The sequence below is a fragment of the Thamnophis elegans genome, chromosome 9 (genome assembly GCF_009769535.1).
Source record: "Thamnophis elegans isolate rThaEle1 chromosome 9, rThaEle1.pri, whole genome shotgun sequence".
Taxonomy (NCBI): domain Eukaryota; kingdom Metazoa; phylum Chordata; class Lepidosauria; order Squamata; family Colubridae; genus Thamnophis; species Thamnophis elegans.
Genome location: NC_045549.1, coordinates 10,050,535 through 10,073,716, shown reverse-complemented (window position 1 = coordinate 10,073,716; position 23,182 = coordinate 10,050,535). Strand labels below are relative to the sequence as shown.

Sequence of the window (23,182 nt, the reverse complement as noted above, 5' to 3'; positions counted from 1 at the left end):
GGGTGCTGCTACCTGCAAACTCTCTTTTCTGCTTTTAGAAGCTAGATGAATTGCATCTTATTACCAATTCTGAGATCCAGAATTGTTCTTTAGTTACTATAATGAATTCAACACATTGCAGATAAATCTGAATATTCTCGAGCCAAGTTTCGTTCTGAAGTTTTCTATTTGGGTTCTTTACTGCAAATCTAGGGGATGCGGTAATTTCTAACTTGCCCCTTATCAGAGGAAGCCCCCTTGTGGAGCACTGTGATGCCATTACCATGGCAACTGCACTGCACTGTACAGAAGAAGCCATTTTACGGCAGTACAGTAGAAGCTATTTAAAGGCACAACAGGCTGCATCTTAACAGAACACACACTCTGAGGAGAGTTAGGGGTGTCTTACCCCCACAGTATTTTTCTCCAGAGAGTAAGTCATCTGTGTACCAAGTTTGGTTGAAATTGCTCGAGGCATTCCAGAGTTATGCTGGACGACACACCCACAGAGCCATTTTTAGTTTAGTTTAGTTTAGTTTAGCTTTGGTTTATTGGTATGCCGCCCTTCTCCAGGAGGGACTCAGGGCAGCGAACAACTCAAAGGGGAAAGGGAACATAAACAACAGTACACATAATTAAAATACGCGAAAATCACACAACCATACCAGTCGAGACGTGAGGGGAACTCATCAACCCCAGGCCTGCCGGCACAGCCAGGTTTTGACGGCTTTCCGGAAGGCCTGGAGAGAGGTGAGGGTCTGGATCTCCGCGGGGAGTTCATTCCAAAGGGCCGGAGCTGCTACAGAGAAGGCCCTCCCCCGGGTAGTAGCCAGATGGCATTGGCTGGTGGACGGAACCCGGAGGAGGCCGACCCTGTGAGATCTGACGGGTCTTTGGGAGGTAATTGGCAGCAGGCGGTCTCTCAAGTACCCAGGTCCAATACCATTTTTCTACATATAGAAGATACCCGTAATATGCATAATATTTTAGAGGTATCTAATACTCTACAAGAAAGAGTTGAAGTCAAAATGGTTCAAAGTAAAAGTTGAAAACTGAAAACTAAAACATCGTATACAAATTGAATTCAGTGGATTTCTTCTTTTTTCCCCCAAGTGTTTCTTTACTGAAGAATTTACCCGAAGACAAACTAACCAAGATTATAGACTGCTTGGAAGTGGTAAGTCTTGGACCCCCAATGAGCTTATTTAATCTTATTTATCTCTTTAGCAAAATCACTCTGGGGTAAAGTCAAATAGAGTTACACATTACAATATGCGCTGACTAAGCTCCACATTCTGTATTATTTGATCTGGGCTAAATAAGATCATTCAGTAGCATTTTCAATGTGAAGAATCTGAAAGTCCCATTGTGCAGGAAGTTACCATCCTTGCTTTTCTGAAACTCATACTGAATTTCCCTGGAATATTTTCTAAGCTGTATGGTTCCCCACAGATTTGCTTTAGCAACATGTCGTTTTTGGTGGATAGTATGTTCTATCACTGTACTTTATATAAAATAGCCAGATCATGCTGCCTAAAAGGCTGAAATTTATGGGAAATAATGTCCCATTGCAAAGCTTGGGATGATGTTATGCAGGTGGAAAACTCCCCAAATATGTCAAAACGGTCAAATTGAGGGGAGGAGAGGAGAGGAAAGGAATAGATGGGAAAAGAGAGGAAAAGAAAGGAATAGATGGGAAAGGAGAGGACAGGAAAGGAAGTAAATGGATGGGGAAGGGAAGGATTAAGATACTATAGGAAATCTGTAAATTTAATCCTTTCTTAGGGGAAAGGATACTGCCTAACATTTGAATCTGGAGGTCTATATTTAAGAGCACTTAATATAGCTGATAGAATTATAACACCTACCTGTAAAAATGTGACATGCTGTGATACTTATCTCATATATCACCAAATATCTGCGTTAATGACCCATAGAAGCAACCGTGGCTAGCTTTCAAAAGAAATAGCAGGATCTTCTGTCTGCAATCTTTTACACTTTTGAAATATAATGATTTGTAATTGGGGGGGGGGACTTCCGAGCTTCCTTATTAATATATCTGATTTCACCCCCTCCCCTCTTTTCTTTTGTTTCTACTTTAATCTGTGTAAATGAACAGTTTCATATTTGAAGGGCTAATTGAAGTTACTCTGGGCAAATTGATTTATTGTTACTCTCTTATATAATCATGGATTTGCATGCTCCAGTAGAACAAAGGGTATAAAAAGAAAGGGGGGAATTTAATTGTAGACAGGAATGCTGCAGAGTCATCTGATGATAATGAAAAGTACAGTCCAAGATATATTAATATTGGATGCCATTTGGGCCCAGCTTTTGTCTGTAAAATCTTCCCCCCTCCTTCCCTCCCTTCTTTCCCAAAGCTGATGTGTTGCCTGCGTGACCTGAATTTTATTCTGGACTAAGTCTTTGGCAACACACTCCTTCCATTTGGCAGGGAAAAACCTTAAGAGACCCACGGATTACTTTCAATATTATACAACTGCAACAATAGAATGCCTTCACTGAAATCATCACCGTCTAGCACTAATTGTTTGGAGAGCTGGCCTGACTGCTTCAGCCACAACCTGAGTTGCATCCTATTTTATATACCAGAAAGGTGACTTACACCATTGGCTGTTTTAAGCTCAATACAGATAGTGCTTGACCTACAACCTTTCCTTTAGGGCGGTGTTTCTCAACCTTGGCGACTTTAAGTCCTGTGGACTTCAACTCCCAAAATTCCCCAGCCAGCTCCCAGAATTCTGGGAGTTGAAGTCCACAGGACTTAAAGTCGCCAAGGTTGAGAAACACTGCTTTAGGGACTGTTTGAAGTTAAGTGGCACTGAAAAAAGTGTTTTAGGACCATTTTTCACACTTACGATCATTGCAACGTTCCCCCCCCTCCAGTCACATGATCAAAGTTTGGACGCTTGATAACTGGCATATATTTATGACGGTTGCAATATCCTGTGATCCCCTTTTGTAACCTTCTAAGAAGCAAAGAGGGATGCGGTGGCTCAGTGGCTAAGATGCTGAGCTTGTCGATCAGTAAGGTCGGCAGTTCGAATCCCTAGCGCCGCGTAACAGAGTGAGCTCCCGGGACTTGTCCCAGCTTCTGCCAACCTAGCAGTTCGAAAGCATGTAAAAATGCAAGTAGAAAAATAGGAACCACCTTTGGTGGGAAGGTAACAGCGTTCCGTGCGCCTTCGGCGTTGAGTCATGCTGGCCACATGACCACAGAGACGTCTTTGGACAGCGCTGGCTCTTTGGCTTTGAAAGGGAGATGAGCACCACCCCCTAGAGTCAGGAATGACTAGCGCATGCTTGTGAAGGGAAGTACACTTTATCTTAAGAAGCAAAGTCAATGGGGAAGGCAGATTCACTTTACACCCATGTTACTAACTTAACATCTGAAGTGTAATTCACTTAACAACTGTGGCAAGAAAAGGTTGTAAAATAGGGCTCATTCTGTTACGCAGTGCTAGGGATTCGAACTGCCAAACTGCTGACCTTTCTGATCAACAAACTCAGCGTCTTAGCCACTGAGTCACCGTATCATATATATGCGTATTATCAACACATATCCAAAAAATGATAAGTATTATATTGAACTGCTGGGATCTCATATTGACTTTTTTGACTCAGTGGTTTTGGTTCCACATCTATCTGAGAGATCCTGTCTCCAAATAGTGAGACAATGTAATATATGTAATATATAAAACTGCAGCCTCCATTAAGGATTTATTAGGAATTTCTAGCTTTTCCCCCCTCCTCCCTTTTCTTTTTCTCAGTTCTGTCTTTACTCAAGGAGGACATTATTTCTATAAGAATGCGGTAATATTCCTGGAGCCCACAACATTAGCTTTTTATTCCTCTTTACAAAAGAATGCTTTTGTCTGTTCTTCAGAAATAATCTAATATTGCTCTACGTGAGGAATTTCTTCTCTATGATAGGTTAATTAGACCGCAAGATGAATGATAAGAGAAGGTAAACAGCTGGCATTTCTCCAGCTATAAAGGGAGCCCAAGAAGAGAATGCTTTATGCATTTCAGCAACCATCTCAGAAATTTCATTTAAACTAGTTTGAGCAACTTGATCGAGGATACAACTGGAAACTTCTATCTTCTTTCTTAAACCTATGAAACAAAATGAATTTAATCTGGCAATATATTCTTTAATTTAAACTTTATTAGACTCTCTGTTTTTCTAAAGGAATCACGTTACTGGCATATGATGTGATAGCAGTGTTCCAATATCTAAGAAGTGGTGGTGGTGGTGGGGGGTTTCAAGCTATTCTCCAAAGTACCTGAAGGCAGGACAAGAAGCAATGGATGGAAATTAATGAAAGAGGGAACCAACCTAGAATTAAGGAGAAATTTCCTGACAGTTAGAACAATCAATCAGTGGCATGACTTGCCTTCAGGAGTTGTAGGTGTGCCAACAGATGGAGGTTTTTAAGAATAACAAGAGGTTGGACAGTCATTTGTCTAAAATGGTATATAGGCTTTCCTACATAAGCAGGGGGTTGAACTAGAAGACCTCCAAGTTCTCTTCCAACTCTGTTATTCTGTCACTTTGTTATTCTGTTAAATTCCTCTTTGATAGTCCAGCATATTTGTCCCAATGAACTCATTTGTGTCTCTTTACTTCCAATACCTAAGTCTTCCCCTCCTGAAGAGTCATGTCATGCATTTATAATTCTTCAGCTTTATAATGGACAGCTATACTGCTCTAGAACTTAGAATAGAATAGAATAACAGAGTTGGAAGAGACCTTGGAGGTCTTCTAGTCCCGTGACCCGTCAAAACCGCGCTCGACTAAGCCGCGCCCGATTAAACCGCGTCGTTGATGTCATCAACAGGGCGACAACAGCCAGCGCGGAGAAATAAGGGCGCTTTAAATAGCGCTTTGAAAGCAAGCCGATTCAACTTAAGGTAAGGGTTAGGTTTAGGGTTAGGTTTAGGGTTAGGTTAAGGGTTAGGGTTAGGTTTAGGGTTAGGTTAAGGGTTAGGATTAGGTTTAGGGTTAGATTTAGGGTTAGGTTAAGGGTTAGGTTTAGGGTTAAGTTTAGGATTAGGATTAGGTTTAGGGGGGTTAGGTTTAGGTTTAGGGGTTAATTTTAGGTTTAGCGTTTACAGCGTGCTTCTGTCTCCGCGCTGTTGTCGCCCTCTTGATGACGTCAGCTACGCGGTTTCGTTGAGCGCAGTTTAGTCAAACACGGTTTTGTGGTGGAACCTTCTAGTCCAACCCCCTGCTCAGGCAGGAAATCCTACACCACAAATGGTTATCCAACCTCTTCTTCAAAACTTCCAGTGTTGGAGCATTCACAACTTCTGGAGAAAAGTTGTTCCACTAATTAATTGTTCTCACTGTCAGGAAATTTCTCCTTAGTTCTAGGTTGCTTCTCTCCTTGATGAGGTTCAACCCATTGCTTCTTGTCCAGCCTTCAGATGCTTTGGAGAATAGCTTGATTCCCTCTTCTTTGTGGCAGCCCTTGAGATATTGGAAGACTGCTATGATGTCTCCCCTAGTCCTTCTTTTCCTTACACTAGACATACCCAGTTCCTGCAACCGTTCTTCATATGTTTTGACCAGTGGTGGGTTTCAAAAATTGTTCGAACCTACTCTGTGGGTGTGGCCTCCTTTGTGGGAGTGGCTTGCCGCCCATGTGACTGGATGGGAGTGGCTTGCCGCCCATGTGACCGGATATGAAGATGCCGACGACACTTGTCAGAACCACCTTAAATTACCTCACACACAGCACTGGCATGCATAAGAATATGACGTAAACTTGTTTTTTAAAAGGCATCTTCGGTTTGCATTAAAACAACTTCAACACACGCAATGTTCTGATTGCACCACAAACGCAGTAGTCATCCTTACCTTTCACAGAGGCACTGAGTTTTATAAATATGAGCATGATAGTATAGAATAATCAGATCCAAGGACCAGTGGTGGGTTTCAAAAAATGTTTGGAACCTCTTCTGTAGGTGTGTCCGGCTTTCCGGGTCCACTGGTGGAACCTCTTCTAACCGGTTCGGTAGATTTGACGAACCGGTTCTACCGAATAGGTGCAAACTGGTAGGAACCCACCTCTGGTTTTGACCTTCAGTCCCCTAATCATCTTGAACATGTTTGCAGCCTCTGACATTGACCTTCTTAATTGTATTATTCAGTATTATTAGCATTATAACTATAGTCTTTCCAAACTTGGCACTGTTTATAGGGCATTCTTAGACATATAGAATTCCCCACTTAGAAAGCCTCTTATTTAAGGCCCAGAGACAGGAACTACCAAGACTATATTTATAGGGCCCAATTCACAGAAACTAATCAGTTTTGATTTTGTGTTTCCTGCTTCTCATAGAGTTAAGGAACCATTTCCAGTTCACCTTTGTGGCTTTGGGGCCTTATGTCAGGCCTATTTAAAAGTTATGTATGTTTGTTTGTTTGTATGCATGTATATGTATGTATGTTTGAAGCCTGAATAATCAATGGAATCCTCCGAATTCCATCCGCCGGCCAGTGTCGACTGGCGACTACCCGGAGGAGAGCCTTCTCTGTGGCTGCTCGGAGCCTCTGGAACGAACTCCCCGTGGAGATTCGAACCCTCACCACCCTCCAGGCCTTCTGCAAAGCCCTTAAAACCTGGCTGTTCCGACAGGCCTGGGGCTAAAGAGCTGTTGCCCCCGTCTCGAATGGTATGACTGTTGTGTGTTTTAAATTATGCAATGTTATGTGTCGTTTTTTAATTTGTTGTCTGTATCCCCCTTCCCTGGTTTGAGTTGTGAGCCGCCCTGAGTCCCCTTCGGGGGAAAAGGGCGGCATATAAATATAATAAACAAACAAACAAACAAACAAACAATACTTTTTTGATTTATTGGCCCATCTTAATGATTTCAATGGTTTTACACTGACTAAAACTGAGCAGTTGAGCAAAGGAAGCACAAGACTATGGGATGATTTTGTGCAAATAGTCATGCCACTTTCTTTAATAGATTTATTTGGATTATCAATTAGCTTTAAACCACTTTCAGTCATTTAAAAAGACATTCATGTTTAATTGATCAGTGTGTTCATATGTTATGCAGAAGAAGAGATATTTGCCACAGGGAAAATGCAGGCAGTGGAGCCAAAGAAGGTGGGATTTTTTGGCTTTTGTTCCTTCTTCCCAAAAGCTGCTATAGCTTTTTTGAGTGCAGCTTTTTAGAATATTTTAGAATTTGCATTATTTTTCTGGCATAGAAGGACTCTGTTCTCCCCATATAGAAAGCCTGCAAATACAATAATTGTTATGTAATATTAATATCACCCTTGCTTGAAGGACAATCCTTCAGTGCACTTTAAGCAAATTGATTAATACAATATTCATATCAAAGTCCTAACTGTGTGCTTGGTAGGAATTTAAATAATTTTCTCTAGAAAATGGCAGTGTCTTTTTTTGGTTAATGTCCTGAGAAGATCTAAATAGAGGTAGTCTTTGATTTACAACCACGACTTGAGCCCAAAATTAGTGTTGTTAAGTGAGGCATTTGTTAAGTGAGTTATGCTCTGTTTTACAAACTTCCTTGCCACAGTTATTAAGTGTATCACCGCAGTTGTTAATTTAGTAACTCTGTTGTTAAGTAAATCTGGCTTCCCCATTTGACTTTGCTTGTCACAGGGTTTGCAAAAGGTGGTCGTAAGTGTGAAAAACGATCATCAGTCACTTTTTTCAGCACCGTTGTAACTTCGAACGCTCACTAAGTGAACTGTTGTAAATCGAGGACTGCCTAAATTTCTTCTTTAGCTCATTATTATTTGCCTTTTTTTTTTTGTTCCACAGGAATACTATGATAAAGGGGATTACGTTATCCGGGAAGGAGAGGAAGGCAGTACCTTCTTTGTTATATCCCGGGGAAAGGTAAGCTATCTTGCAAATACATCATCAGGGAATTGAGCAGTGAGTGTCCAAATGACGTCAGAGATGCTGACATGAAGTTGTAGTTTTATATAAATACTAGCTGATAACCCGGCGTTACCGCCTTGTTGTTTTACTAGCTGATCCATGGTCATTTGGTATGCTTTTTCTCTGATCTTGATTTAGAAGTGGCTTCTGGTCCGCGATATTTACACTAAGCCGTTCGCATTTATCCTCAAAAACAATCAAAGCCTTGTTGAAAGTGTGTGTGTATGTACATACATACATACACACACATACACCAATCATGATACAACCACACAACCAATCATTCCACTTACTGAAACAAAGCCAGCACTCCACCCCCTCCAAGATTTATAGAAAAACGGCAGCTCCGACCACGCTTTAAGCCCAAAACCCAGCCTGAAGATGGCGAGTGAGACCTCGCTGAAATGTTGCCAAGACAATCTCAATCTTACATGGGAAAAGACCCGAATACAAGACCAGCATACCTACACCCGTCAAAATCTACGAAAACACACACACACTTATACATTTTATATATATATATATATATATATATATATATATATATATATATATATATATATATATATATATATATATATATATATATACACACACACACACACACACACACACACACACACACACATTACATACATTACATTCATTACATTATATTACATTCTTGGAGTTTGGGGAAGGCTCGGACGAGGGCTCTGCGTCGGAGGCAGAGAAGAGGCCAAGGCCATCTGGTAGTTACGTGCTGCCTCCGGAGTCTGACACCAGCGAGGCAGAAGAACAGTGTGAGCCTGTTCCCAGTATGTGCATGCGCAGAGCTGCCAGAAGGCAAGAACAGTTAAGACAAAAAGGGTGACTCCGGAGTACAGTTTGGAGAGGATTGCCCCCCCCCCCCCAATAAGACATAAAAGAGGAGCGAGTGGACTTGAGCCTTTGCAGGAAGCAATTAGTTCAGTTCAAGCTCTGAGAAGTCCTGTTTGATTCTGTGTTGTGTTCAGCCTTGCAAAACTAATTGGCAATTAGGTCTCTGGCAGCGTTTCAAGGGAGATAAAGGAGGGTGCTTATCAACATTTCCCTGAAAGACTTTGGCAACTCGAGCAGACATCTGTCGGACTCTTTACAGACTTTTAGTGAAACATTATGGGCTGTGAATGACTATAATTCACAGTCATTTAAATAAAAAAAGGGTTTTTGGAACCAAGATTGTGATTTATGCTTTCTCAGGAAGCCTAGGTCAGAACAGAATTCCCACTTGGAAAGCTTCTTATTTAAGGCCCAGAGACAGGAACTACCAAAATCATATTTATAAGGTCCAATTCATAGAAACCAATCTGTTTTGATAGTTCCCTCAAGCGTTTCCTGCATCTCATAGAGTTAAGGAATATGGAAAGCTGCATTTTCGCCCATTTGCTTCCTGAGAGAGATAGAGGACATTCCATTAAGCCCATGAGAGCCACCCAGGAGAATATTGATCCATCTCTTTAAGGCAAAATACTACGCAGGGCATAATGAGATGTGCGATCATTAGGAATTAACTGGCTAGTGAACATCTGGGTCTCTAAGCTGTCAGGCAACATTTGAATTAGTCGCCCGCTCATAGGCACGGTCCCACCACAGTTGTTCTTGTTCGAGCTCTTTGTCCTCCACCTTTTTTTTATCATTTGTTAAAATCTGCACATGTTTCAGGAGTAGTGATGATGATACTAAAATGAGCAAGAGCAATACTGATCACAATAGCATTCAAGAATGCTTTGGGAAATCCATTACTTGGCCTGGAGCAAGGAAGGAAACTGTAGGGAGGAATTCAGTGACCTAGAGTGGGCCTTAGTTTTTTTTAGTTTGGAGCAACTAATCTGGGCAAAAAGATTTAAATTGGGTTTTTTATTCCTGATGGCCCTTTTCTGGAAATGTGACATTAACCATTTTAAATCTACCAAATGTACCTTTTGAATCCAAGCCAAAACAAAATTTTCTTCCTTTCCTTTCCCTTCCCTTCCTTCCCTTCCCTTCTTTTCCTTTCCTTTCCTTTCCCTTCCCTTCCTTTTCTTCCCCTTCCCTTCCTTTCCCTTCCCTTTCTTCCCGTTCCCTTCCCTTTCTTTTCTTTTCTTTTCCCTTCTCTTCCCTTCCCTCCCCCTGTTTCTTCCTTCCTTTCCTCCCTCCCTCCCTCCCTTTCTTTCTCTCCCCCCCCTCTTTCTCAGATTCCTTAGGTGTCCTATAAAGTTACACAATAGTGTAAAATAACCAAGGTAAAAAAGCAGCAAAATCAGTATAATATAATGCAGAAGGAGGTAAAAAGCTAATGAGGAATGTTTGATACAGAATCAACCAGATATTGTTAAAAAAGGCAATTAAACTAGTCAAGCAATATAATGAAAGATAACCAACAAATCCAGTAGAGACTTTAAAATATCTAGAGACTTATTTTCCCTATTAAGAAAGTAATAAAGCAGGTAATAAAAAGAAATAATTAATAAACTTAAAAATATATAACATTATTAAATATTTGACTAGGACATCTTATGCACCCGAGGATCCTTTTCCTTATTATATTTGCTAACAAAGATCAACTTCCTTTTCTAAAATGATACATATCATAAAAAAAATATTTTGGCTATGAATATCCTTTAACACATCTTATTCAATGTGTAGATTTTTCCATAGAAATATAATATAAGCATATGTGAAGTGATGGGGGAGTGTGTTTGATTTCTAGCACTGGGCTGCTGTCAATCTGGTGGTTACTAACAGGGTAATTCCCAGTGATTATACAACACTGTTTAATTCTGACCTGCTGGGCCCTTACCCAATCATTTATATCTCACAAAAGAGTACATGGTAGGGAAAATAATAATAATGTATTGTAGTGGTATGCACATAGATTGGACCGTTTTTGCTCGTTTGTGCCCCCCCCCCGCCCCCAGAAGCACTCTACAAACCCCCCAAAGCCTCTACATGCCCCTCTTTTGCAAAAAATGGCCCATTTCTTGCTCGTTTTTGCCCCCCAGCCCCCAGAAGCTCTGCATGTCCTTTTTTTTTTTTTTCAAAAATCGAGGCGTGCAGAGGGTTTGGGAGAACTGCAGAGTGCAAAAACTTTTTTTTTTAAAAAAATTACCTCTTCAAAATCATGGTGCGTCTTATACTCCAGTGCGTCTTACAGTCCGAAAAATACAGTAATTCTATTCCCACATGGCAGTGCTGGCTAAGAGTTATAGTTCAACAATCTATATCTGTAATGTATAAATCAGATGGCACAATGGGTCTAAAGGTTGCCTTAATGCAAGACTTGCCAGCCTAAATGGCTCTTAGCAATAGCAATAGCAGTTAGACTCATATACCGCTTCATAGGGCTTTCAGCCCTCTCTAAGCGGTTTACAGAGTCAGCATATTGCCCCCAACAACAATCCGGGTCCTCATTTTACCCACCTCGGAAGGATGGAAGGCTGAGTCAACCCTGAGCCAGTGAGATTTGAACAGCCGAACTGCAGAACTGCAGTCAGCTGAAGTAGCCTGCAGTGCTGCATTTAACCATTGCGCCACCTTGGCTCTTCCACCTTCATGATCCCTTAGTGTTCTCCTTATGGCAAGAAGATTATGCACACCTTTTTAAAAAGGGGTCCAATTCACATTCCTTCAGGCTGTTGGGGGAGCCGGATCGGCTGGATGGTTGTGGCTAGGTGGCTATATGACTGGGTGGGTGTGGTCAATTTAGCAGTCCATTAAACAATACACACAAATTGACCTTTAATTTGTTATGCTCTTGGGGGTGGAAAGCAGGTTACTGAAAGGATGTAGTAAGTGAAGGCTTCCAGTACCACTCTGCCTGTTTGGGCCCATTTTTAGCCTCCTGAGGCCTCCGCGCATCCCGTTCTTTCCTCCTCGGTCTCAAGAAGGCGGGTGGGGGGCAGCGGGTAGGTGGGGTGATGTGGGTGGGGCAGCCTCATGGTCCGGTGCGGGCCAGATTAATGGCTTTGGCGTCCCGTAGTTTGAGGACCCCTGACCTGGATGATTGACAATCTCAATACAATAATACAATAGCAGAGTTGGAAGGGACCTTGGAGGTCTTCTGGTCCAACCCCCTGCCTAGGCAGGAAACCCTACACCATTTCAGACAAATGGCTATCCAACATCTCCATAGACATTCAACTCCCAGAACTCTGGAGTTGAAGTGCACACGGCTTAAAGTTGCCAGTTGAGAAACACTGTTATAGAGAATGGAATAAATCTCTTTTATAACGGTTACAGAATTTGCTCTTGGGCTGGCAGTGCCATGAATTTTAACCACCAGTTGTGTGTTTTTATAAATTGTGGGAGTCCTTGGAGCTCTCTAGTTCAGTTGTTTGCTTGCAGATGTTGGCCATAATCTACTGAGAATCTTCCCTTGTAGGATAACAGTTATGGACCAGCAGGAGCCGTTAGAGCTGCCACCAGACTCCAACAGCGAAGGGCCCTATGAGCTGGCTCTGGAGGAGGTGGAGGACCCTGGAAAGGGTTCCGACTCCGAGCAGGGCGCAGAGAGGCTGGTTGGCCTCCAGGAGGCGCCTGAGCCTTGGACCAGTGGGGAGGAGGCAAGGGAGAGTGATCCGGATGCCAACAGTGAGTTGTTCCTGGATGCCCGGCACCGAAGAGCTAATAGGCGTCAGGAACTGTTGCGCAGTTACAGGAGGTAATTGCACTCAGCTGGTGGTCATTAGGCTCCTCTCCAGACTATAAAAGAACTGCTTGTGCACACGCCCCTCTTGCAGAAGTCAACACAGGAAAGAATGTTGGAGAACATTATTGTGAGCTTGGTAGGCTGGATTGCTGCCACGGCTTATCTGTGCTGGATTGCTGCCCAAGCTTGTCTGTGCCGGTTTGCTGCCAAGGACCTGTCTGTCTGTTAATTAAATGCTGTAACTTATCTTTGGCTCGGAGTGTGTGTTGCTGTGGAACGAGGGGGGTCAGAACTGATAACTATTCCTCTTCAAGCAAACAACCAATCCTAGAGAGCACTATAGTTCAATCGTGCTCCATCACCAGAGGCTTTTTAAAAGAAACCATTTGTCTGAAATAGTATAGGTGCCCTGATGGCGAGCCTATGGCACTCGTGCCAGAGGTGGCACGCAGAGCCCTCTCTGCTGGCACAGGTGCCGTCGGCCCAGGTCAGATCTCCATGGCGTTTCTTCGGTGAGCTTCTGTTTCACTGCAAACAACGAAACAGAAACTCACGAAAGAAAAAGATCTTACCTCTTGCCCATGCTGGTGGTGGTAGGATGCCCTGCCTCCTGCCAGCCAGCTGGTTTTCGGGTCTCTGTTGTGCATGCATGCATGCCTGTGCGCATGTCCATGCATATTTGCACATGCCTTTGCGCATGTTCGCTCATGCACGCATTTGCACGCATGCGTGCACCATTCAGTTTGGGCATGCGCGTGTGCAGTTTGGGCACTCAGGTGTCTAAAAGGTTCGCCATCACTGGTATAGGGTCTCCTGCTTGAGCAGGAGGTTGGATTAGAAGACACCCAAACTCCCTTCCAACTCTTGTTATCTTGGATTCTGTTTGTTTTAATGGGCTTTACAGATTCCTTCAAAGTTGATTTTTTAACATCCACCCATGATGGAAAAGTTGCCTGAAATATTCCTTGTTCGCTGCTGCTGGTATCTGCCCACAGTTCACACCCATCAGGGCTCCCCTGGAAGAATGGAAACTATTCAGAGCATCCTATCTAAACTGAGATTGAGTCCCAAACATGCCTGATCAACCCATAGAAATGTAATGTTTAGCTCCACAGCAGAGGACACTTGTTCTGCCAGGAAAGCCACTGGTGCACATATTTATTTTATTTGTTTGTTTGTTTGTCAAACATGTAGAAGATAACAGGTATAAGTTTAAATATGGACACGAACAAGGGAAATGAGTACAAATAAATGGGGACAGTAGGACAGGGACAGAAGGCATGCTGGTGCACTCATGCACGCCCCCTTTACGGACCTCTTAGGAATGGGGTGAGGTCCATGGTAGATATTTATTTTATTTGTTTGTTTGTTTGCCAAACATGTACAAGATAACAGGTACAAGTATAAACATGGAAATGAACGGAGGAAATGAGTACCGATAGATGGGGACAGTAGGACTGGGACGGAAGGCTTATGCACGCCCCCTTTACGGACCTCTTAGGAATGGGGTGAGGTCCACAGTAGACAGTTTGAGATTGAAGCTGTTTGAGGGTTTGAGGATGTAACCACGGAGTCAGGTAGAGCATTCCAGGCGTTGACCACTCAGTTGCTGAAGTCGTATTTTCTGCAATCAAGTTTGGAGTTATTTACCTTAGTTTAGTTTAGTTTATTTGTCTTGTATGCCGCCCACTCCCGAAGAACTCCGGGCGGCTCACAATAGACAAGGGAAGGGGGATAAATAGACAAAGACAACACTTTAAAAACGCAACATTCACAATTTCCGTGGGGCTGGATGTTTCACAAGCCCCCCGGCCTGCTGGAGCAGCCAGGACTTGGTGGCTTTGCGGAAGGCCGGGAGGGTAGTAAGGGTCTGGATCTCCACGGGGAGGTCATTCCAGAGGGCTGGAGCTGCAACAGAGAAGGCCCTCCCCCGGGGAGTCGCCAGCCGACATTGGCTGGCAGATGGAACCCGGAGGAGACCTAACCTGTGAGATCTAATCGGTCTAAGGGAAGTAATCAGCAGGAGGCGGTCTCTCAGGTACCCAGGTCCGATGCCATGTAGGGCTTTATAAGTAACGACCAGCACCTTGAGTTTGTATCAATTGTTTGCCCATGTATTATTGTGGTTGAAGCTAAAGAAGTCGTTGACAGGTAAGATGTTGTAGCAGACAATTTTGTGTCTTGTGCTTACATCGAACTGCAGGCAGCATAGATCCAGATTGACCAAGGCCAACATTTCAAGTCTGGTAGTATAGGGCAGTGTTTCTCAACCTTGGCAACTTGAAGATGTCTGGACCTCAACTCCCAGAATTCCCCAGCCAGCATTCGCTGGCTGGGGAATTCTGGGAGTTGAAGTCCAGACATCTTCAAGTTGCCAAGGTTGAGAAACTCTGGTATAGGGAATTCTATTGTGAGTAGAGGAGTTGAGGACTCTATGAAAGATGCAATCATTTAAGATATTTTATGTAGTTAGATAAACACGTGCTAGATGGCTAGAAGCAAATGTGATATCACACAAATCACGAACGACCTAAGAAAACAATAGCATCTTTTGAAAGAGGTCTGCGGTAGAAATATGACGGAGGAGGGTAGGTCTGCTCTTTAAAAAGATGGTCAAAATTCACTTGGATATTCTCTGACTTCAAACATGACTGAAATAGTTCTTTGGATTTCAGCCAAAGCCTTCAAATGCAGCACCTGGAGAGGGGGAAAAAAAAAACCTCAGAAAGAAAATAATTCCTTTTTCTTATGCGGGCGGAGAGACTTAATGAAGAAACATTTATGCATTGGAGAACAAACGAATCATGCACGAAGGGAGACAGATGGTAACCAGTTGGCAAGCTCTAGAAATATACACTTATGCTGGCTGCTTACAGGGATCTGTTCTTCTTCGCTTGTGCTAAACAATATTGGCAGAATCTGGAAGCCGAGACGATAAGTTATATATTTTCTACCATATGTGGGCCGCCAAAATCCAGAGTCGATGGCAAGAAAAAGTTATTGAGAAGTCTCTTTGCTGCCATCTAATGTCTGTCTGGATTGTTGCAAGCTGGATCTGGTAGCACCAGTATTTATAAGATACTAGATTACAACCCGGCGTTGTCTGAGTATTTATTTATCCCAATCCTGCAATAGACAGGAATGGCAATGTCAAGTGGCAACCTAAGTGCGTAATGGGCTGTTCTCCCTCATTCCATGAACGTCACCTTCAGGAACGTCAATTCCTGAAGAGGCAAGAGCAACTTCTCCCTGAGCCCTGATTTCGGCGACAATTAAATTAGTTAAAAATGTTTTCCCTCTGCCCCCAGAAGCATAATTTCTAATTTTGGATTTTCCCCCTTACCAGAGAAAGCCCCCTTCTGGAGTACTGTGAAGCTGTTACCACGGCAACTCCACTGCGCCGTACAATAGGACCCATTTCACAGCAGTACAGTAGAAGCCATTTTAAGGCACAACAGGCTGTATCTTAACAGAACACCCACCCAGAGGGGTGTTAGGGGCGTCTTATTTGTTATTTGGGTGTCAGAATTTGTTTCCAGAGGGTAAGTAATTTGTGTACCAAAACCTCTGGCTTAGAGAATGCTGTAAAGCACCGTGGAGTGGCATATAAGTCTAAATGCTATCCACTGGGCAGATAAGTACGACATTCGGCTGCTTTTATACTGTATATGTCTCTCAGTCTGGTCTCTAAGCAAAAAAAAAAATGCTTTGTGACACCTCTTGATAACATTAGGGTAACTTTAGAAGCAGAGCAATGTGGAAGTGCCAAATACCATTACGAAACAAAACAGCCTAGGAGGGCCTGTTTTGTTGGTTCAATCTAGAGGACAAAATCTCTGACAGTGTTTTTCCAGAAACCTGGCCATCACGAAGATTTCCCATAATTGGAACTGATATTAACTCAATAATCTGTGAGCTGCAGAGAACAATTGATTCATTTCAAATTATACAAGCAAGCAACCCATGCCACATCCAATTGCCATCCCTCATTCTTCGTTTGATATTAGTTCTGGCATGCTCTGATTCTGGTGCGAAAAATGTCCCAGAAAGAATGCCTTGTCTCAATAAACAGACTTTTTAAGAGAATTGATTGCAGCCTATCACTAAGAAGAGGGATTGCATTCAATTGCAGCCCATATTTAAAAGTCTGTGATTCAGATCCTTGCCTCTGCTTTCCAAAGTCCAGCCTTGAGTTGTAAAATCCGGTTGGAAACTCGCCATGATAAAAAAAAAAAAATTACACAATTTTCCGGCTCTATCCATTTATGTCATTTATTTATTTCTCACCTTTATCGTTTTTACAAATAACTGAAGCCGGCAAACGTATCTCACTTTACGCCTCCTATTTTCGTCACAACCCCATGAGGCTGGTTGGGCTGACAGCGACAGATCCAAAGGTTGGTTTTCATGGCTAAAGTACGACTTTTGAACTCATGGCTTCCTAACCTGGCGCTTTTACTACTACACCAAACCGGCGGTCTAGTCCAGCGGTCACCAACTGGTGGTTCGGGGCCACTGGTGATCCACGAGAAAATTTTGGTTGTCCACAGAAAAATTATTTGCATTTTTTATATTGCACTAAATCAGAGGTCCTCAGACTACGCCCCCTGGGCCAGATATGGGCAATAAATGTTTGTGCTGCTGCAGAGATTACATGCCAAAAGGTTACTTCTCCATGATCATGTAACGGAAGCCCATTACATTTGAGACATCAGACAAGTTTATCTCGACCTTCACCATTCATTTCATTTTATTTGTCTTGTATGCCGCCCACTCCCGGAGGACTCCGGGCTGCTCACAACAGACAAGGGAAAGGGGATAAATAGACAAGACAACACTTTAAAAAAGGCGCAACATTCACAATTTCCGTGGGGCTGGGTGTTTCACAAGCCCCCCGGCCTGCTGGAGCAGCCAGGACTTGGTGGCTTTGTGGAAGGCCGGGAGGGTAGTAAGGGTCCGGATCTCCACGGGGAGGTCATTCCAGAGGGCTGGAGCTGCAACAGAGAAGGCTCTCCCCCGGGGAGTCGCCAGCCGACATTGGCTGGCAGATGGAATCCGGAGGAGACCTAACCTGTGAGATCTTATCGGTCTGAGCAGGTAATCGGCAGGAGGCGGTCTCTCAGGTACCCAGGTCCGATGCCATGTAGGGCTTTATAGGTAGCGACCAGCACCTTGAAGTGGATTCGGAGACTAATGGGTAGCCAGTGCAGCTCGCGGAGGATAGGTGTGACGTGGGTGTACCTAGGTGCACCCACAATCGCTCGCGCGGCTGCATTCTGGACTTTTCAGATGTGTGGATTTCAAACTCCCAGAATTCCCCAGCCAGCGTAGTGGCTAGGGAATTCTGGGAGTTGAAGTCCATGCATCTTAAAGTTGCTGAGATAGAGAAACACTTTATTACAGCAGTGACCAACTGGTGATCCATGAGAAAATTTCGGAGGTCCCCAGGAAAATTATATGCATTTTTTTAAATTGCACTAAATCTGGGGTCCTCAAACTACGGCCCCTGAGACAGATACGTGCAATGAACGCTTGTGTTGCTGCAAAGAGTCTCCCCCTTTGGGGTCTTTTTGTGCTGGTCAGAGGGGGGGAGAAATTCCGACTTCAGCCTCCTGATGGGGGGCTTTGGGCGAAGGCTGGAGGGAAATGCTGCTGATGGTGAAGAGCCAGAGGGCCTCGTTCCAGTGGGACTGCATCATGGCCTGGAACTGGCTGACCATCTCAGCCTGCTGAGCCTCCAGGCGCTGGTACCTGGCCTTGCACTCCCGCAGGTCTTCCCTCTGCTTGGAAAGCCTCTGCTCCTAGTCCTCAGTGAGGTGCTTCTGCTGAGCCTCCTTCTCGGACAGATCCAAATTGAACTGAGCTGTTTTGCCAACTCTTTCTCATGGTGGCTGCTTAGCTCCAGCAATTGCTTCCTGTTGGGGTCCTAAGGAGCCCGGGCGGGGAAGTGAGGAGTGGCTGGGAGGGGAGGGGCAACTAGAGGATGGCGAGGCGCCCCTCAATGTGAATGACATCAAGTTGGCCATGCCCACCCAGTCACATGACCACCCCTTGCCATGCCCACCCAGCTGGTCCTTGGGCAGATCATATTAGTGGTCTAAGGGATTTAAAATTATGAATTTAGTGGCCCCTGAGGTCCGAAAGGTTGGTGACCCCTGCACTAGATGGATCATTTTGATGAAGGTCATTTATCTCAATGGATCATTACGATGAACGTAAAGGGTGAAGTACGTCTATTAAGTGTATTGTGTTTATTTTTGACAAGTAATGAATGGGTGTCTTCATTTCCTAGGTTAAGGTTACCCAGACTCCAGAAGGGCAGGCTCAGCCCCAGTTGATTAAAACGCTGCAGAAAGGAGATTCTTTTGGAGAAAAAGCCTTGATCAGGTTGGTTTCAAATTATCTCTCACTTTGGAAACGTTCACATTCACTTCCATTGTTATTCAAAAAATTTGAGGAGATCAAAATGGAACAGGGGTGGAGAAGACAAGATAAGGACGTAAGCGCCCAAAGTTGAGAAACACGGAGTTAATTTCTTTTTTTTTTAAAGAAAAAGAAAAAAAGTGAAATTAACCCTGTGTTTCTCAACCTTTATTGGGGCCCACCAGAGGTCAGCAGAGTCGGACAGTGAGGAGTTTGGGGAGGAACCTGGGCCAGTCATGGAGTCTGGGGAAGGCGCTGATGAGGGCTCTGTATCGGAGGCAGAGATGAGGCCAGGGCCGTCAGACAGTTCTCAGCTGCCTTCGGAGTCAGAGATCAGTGGGGCAGAAGAACAGCTGGAGCCTGTTCCCGATGTGCCCACGTGCATAGCTGTCAGGAGAAGAGAACAGTTAAGGAACAGAGATCAACTCGGGAGTAAAGGCACAAGGGGGATGCTGAATGGCCCCTCCCATAGGAAATAAATAGTAGCAAAAGGGGAGTGGTGTTTGCAGGAGACAATTAGTTTGTTAATGTGAAGATTTGCTTATCAGAGAGACTCCTTGCCAAGTATTTCCTTGTAGAGCTTTGCGTCTGGAAGCTATCGACCTGGCAACTATCCAAGGACTGATAAGGTCTGTGTTTACAATTCACCTTTGAAAGACTGTTTGCCGAGACTTTGCTGGATGTGAACGAGAGGAATTCACATTAGCCAAATAAAAAGGGTTTTATCTCGGGACAAGGAGTCTGTTTCGTGATTTGGTGATGCCTAGGTCAGAACAAACTTGGGGGCTTGAAGATGTTTAGACTTCAACTCCCAGAATGCCCAGCATGGCTGGCTGGGGCATTTTGAGAATTGAAGTACACAAGTCTTAATGTTGCCAAGGTTAGAGACCCCTGAATTAACTAGTATTATAATTCATAGATGACTGAAAGAGTCATCCATGCTACCGTTTTTTTTTCCCATGGTCACTTCCATTCAAATTGTCTATTTTGGTGACTGTATGCTGAATTTTCTACGTCTGATCATTGATGGATTTTTCCAAGGAGATGTGCTGATACATGGGCACAAATCAATTCTGAATTTATAAACCAACTATGGTCTAGTGTGGCTACACGCAGCAGTGAAATGAATTTATGAGATTTTTTGTTGATTTATTTATTTGATTTTTATCTTGTCTTTTTTCATTTAGTGTATAAGTAACTCAAGGCAACAAGCATACATAATATTCCTTCCTATTTTCTGTACTACAGCAACAATCTGGTGAGATGAGTTGACTAAAAGATAATGACTGCCCCATATTCATCCCGGTGGCTTTCATGCCCAAGGCAGGACTAGAACTCACCCTTTCCTGGTGATCAGCCCAAAGTCACTCAGCTGGCTTGCGGGTCTAAGTGAGACTAGAACTCATAGTCTCCTGGTAATTGTCTCAAAATCACCCAGCTGATTTCCATGCCTAAGGCAGGACTAGAACTCCCCATATCCTGGTGATTGGCCCAAAGTCATTCAGCTGGCTTGCAGGCCTAAGGTGGGACTAGAACTCACAGTCTCCTGGTAATTGTCTCAAAGTCACTCAGCTGGTTTGCAGGCCTAAGGTAGGACTAGAACTCACCCTCTCCTGGTGATTGGCCCAAAGTAACTCAGCTGGCTTGCAGGCCTAAGGTGGGACTAGAACTCATCCTCTCCTGGTGATTGGCCCAAAGTCACTCAGCTGATTTGCAGGCCTAAGGTGGGACTAGAACTCACAGTCTCCTGGTAATTGTCTCAAAATCACCCAGCTGATTTTCATGCCTAAGGTGGGACTAAAACTCACCATCACCTGGTGATTGGCCCAAAGTCACTCAGCTGGCTTGCAGGCCTAAGGTGGGACTAGACTAGAACTCACCATCTCCTGGTGATTGGCCCAAAGTCAATTAGCCGGCTTTCATATCTAAGATGGAACTAAAATTCATAGTCCTATGGTGATTGGCCTACAGCCTTTCATACCTACAGCAGGACTAGAACTTACTGTCTTCTAATCACTGGCTCTTTAAAAAGTTTGAGAAACATTACTTAAACCAGGGATGTCAAACTCCTGGGCTGCAGGCCCGATGTGCCATGCACTGGCCAAGCCCAGGCCTGGTTTAGTGAAAGGGGGAAAAAACTCCCAAAACATCACATGATGCCACAAATTTAACACCTCTGCTCTAAACCAACAACAACAACAAAATGCACTAACTCTATTTCACTGCTGCACAAATGCATACAGGACAATGCTGGGTCAAAGCATTCTTTTTAAAAGAAACACTGCTTTAGAGGAAGAATCAACAATGAAGTGAAATAAAAAAAGCATCACGAGCTTGTGTTAAAATTATCCGTATCAGGAACATTTAGCAGCACAGATGTAGAGAACCTGCAGAGATGATGAATTGGTTGTTAGGTGTCAACAGTCCTTTTGAACAGAGGAAACAGCAGGGATAGTAATAATGGGAGGATTTAAAGTTTGAAGTGGCATTTGGAGAAATAGATAATGCCTACTTAGGTAACCAATTAGCTTGCATGCCACATCCGTTTTTTGTTCTGCAAAATCATTGTTAAAGAGATTTGCAAAGATACAGCAGAAGGTGCACTAGAAAATCAAGGTTATGCACAGACATTTGAGTATCTAGTTGCTTATAATAAACGATGCCCGTGCTTTGTGACAAAAACTATGTGATTAGGTAATGCAGGAGAAATCTGGTTCAATCCGTTGGCTCAGTGGTGGTCGGTGATTGAAACACATTGCCGCCGTGAGTCCGGAAGTTCCATAGGCGTAGACATTTTGGTGAGGTACCGATTTTTAGTACTGTAAGGAGCCCCAGACTGCCCCTGAGTGAAGAAGAGGAACGCCTGCCAGTTTGAACTGAGGTAACGGAATGTGAGGCAACTGGCAGTTGGAGCAGAGTTCTTTTCAGGTGGGGAGGGGGAGTAGAATGTTTAACTCCTTAGCATTAGAGCATGTTAATTATTGTAGAAGAAATACTAATGATCTGATGGTCATTTCAAAAAAACTCTTTCTTAACAAGCACCTAGAAGCCAAGAGGAACTTACGTGCCAGATTTCAGGTTTGTAGGCTTTATGGTTCTGGAGATTTGTAGATGATGCATGAGTGGTATTTCGCTTTTATATATATAGATTAATGGGATCCTCTCTAGGCAGTTTTAGAAGTAAGTTTTGTGCTCAAGGGAAACAGGCTGCTAATAAGTCAGGGGTGGGTTTCTGCCAGTTCTAACCTCTTCTATAGAAGAGGTTCCACAAATCTACAGTGCTGTTTAGAACCGGCTCCCTCCCCCCGCCCATCCGCACATCATCAAGATAAAGAGCGAGAGGAGGAATTCTGGGAGTTGAAGTCCACAAGTCTTAAAGCTGTCAAGTTTGAACACCCTTGGGCTTTTTTTCTAAAGGGTTAAGGATGCAAGGGTCTTGTAACTTGACAGCTTTAAGACTTGCATGCTTCAAATGCCAGAGTTTCTGAGCCAACATTTTGGTTGCTAAGCAAGAGCGTTGTTAAGTGAGTTTCACCACATTTTACATGTTGGCCACGCCAGTCACATGGCTGGCAAGCCACTCCCACCTGGTCACATGGCTGGCAAGCCACTCCCACAAAGCAGGCCACACCTACAGAAGAGATTCTAAAAAAAATTGAAACCCACCACTGTAATAAGTGTAATCAGATAAGTCTTTGACCTACAACAGTTTTATAACTGAAGCTTCAACAGCGCTTAAATATGTAATTTCTGACCGTTTTTTACATTGACTACCATTGCAGCATTCCTGTGATCATGTGATCAAAATTTGGACACTTGGCAACGTGAAGCACGATGGTTACTGTGCAGAAGTGGGTTCCTACCGGTTTGGACCTGTTTGGTTGAACCGGTAGCGGTTTGGCGGCCTGGGTCACTGGAATCAGCAGCAATCCAGGCCTGCCACGCCCCTGATCCAGTTCTTCTATGGAGCCACCATCTTGATTTTTGTTCTGCGCATGTGCAGAACCATTGTAATTGCACACATTTATTTATTTTATTTCATTAACATTTCACACATGCACAGACACCTATTTTTGTGCAAATGCGCACAAAACAATGTTCACGCACCGTACTGGCAGTAATGCCGGGAGCAACCAACCCTTGTTGCTGTGATCCCCTTTTGAGACCTTCTGACAAGCCAAAT

At 43.7% G+C, this 23,182-nt stretch overlaps 1 protein-coding gene across 1 annotated transcript in view; it reads left to right on the top strand.

Moving 5' to 3' along the window:
- PRKG2 (protein kinase cGMP-dependent 2) overlaps positions 1 to 23,182 on the top strand; it is a 104,260-nt gene that overhangs the window by 48,676 nt on the left and 32,402 nt on the right. Inside the window, exons 6-8 of the mRNA XM_032224665.1 lie at positions 1,093 to 1,156; positions 7,806 to 7,883; positions 18,869 to 18,963. Coding sequence (XP_032080556.1) covers positions 1,093 to 1,156; positions 7,806 to 7,883; positions 18,869 to 18,963 — 237 coding nt within the window. The remainder of the gene's footprint in view (positions 1 to 1,092; positions 1,157 to 7,805; positions 7,884 to 18,868; positions 18,964 to 23,182) is intronic.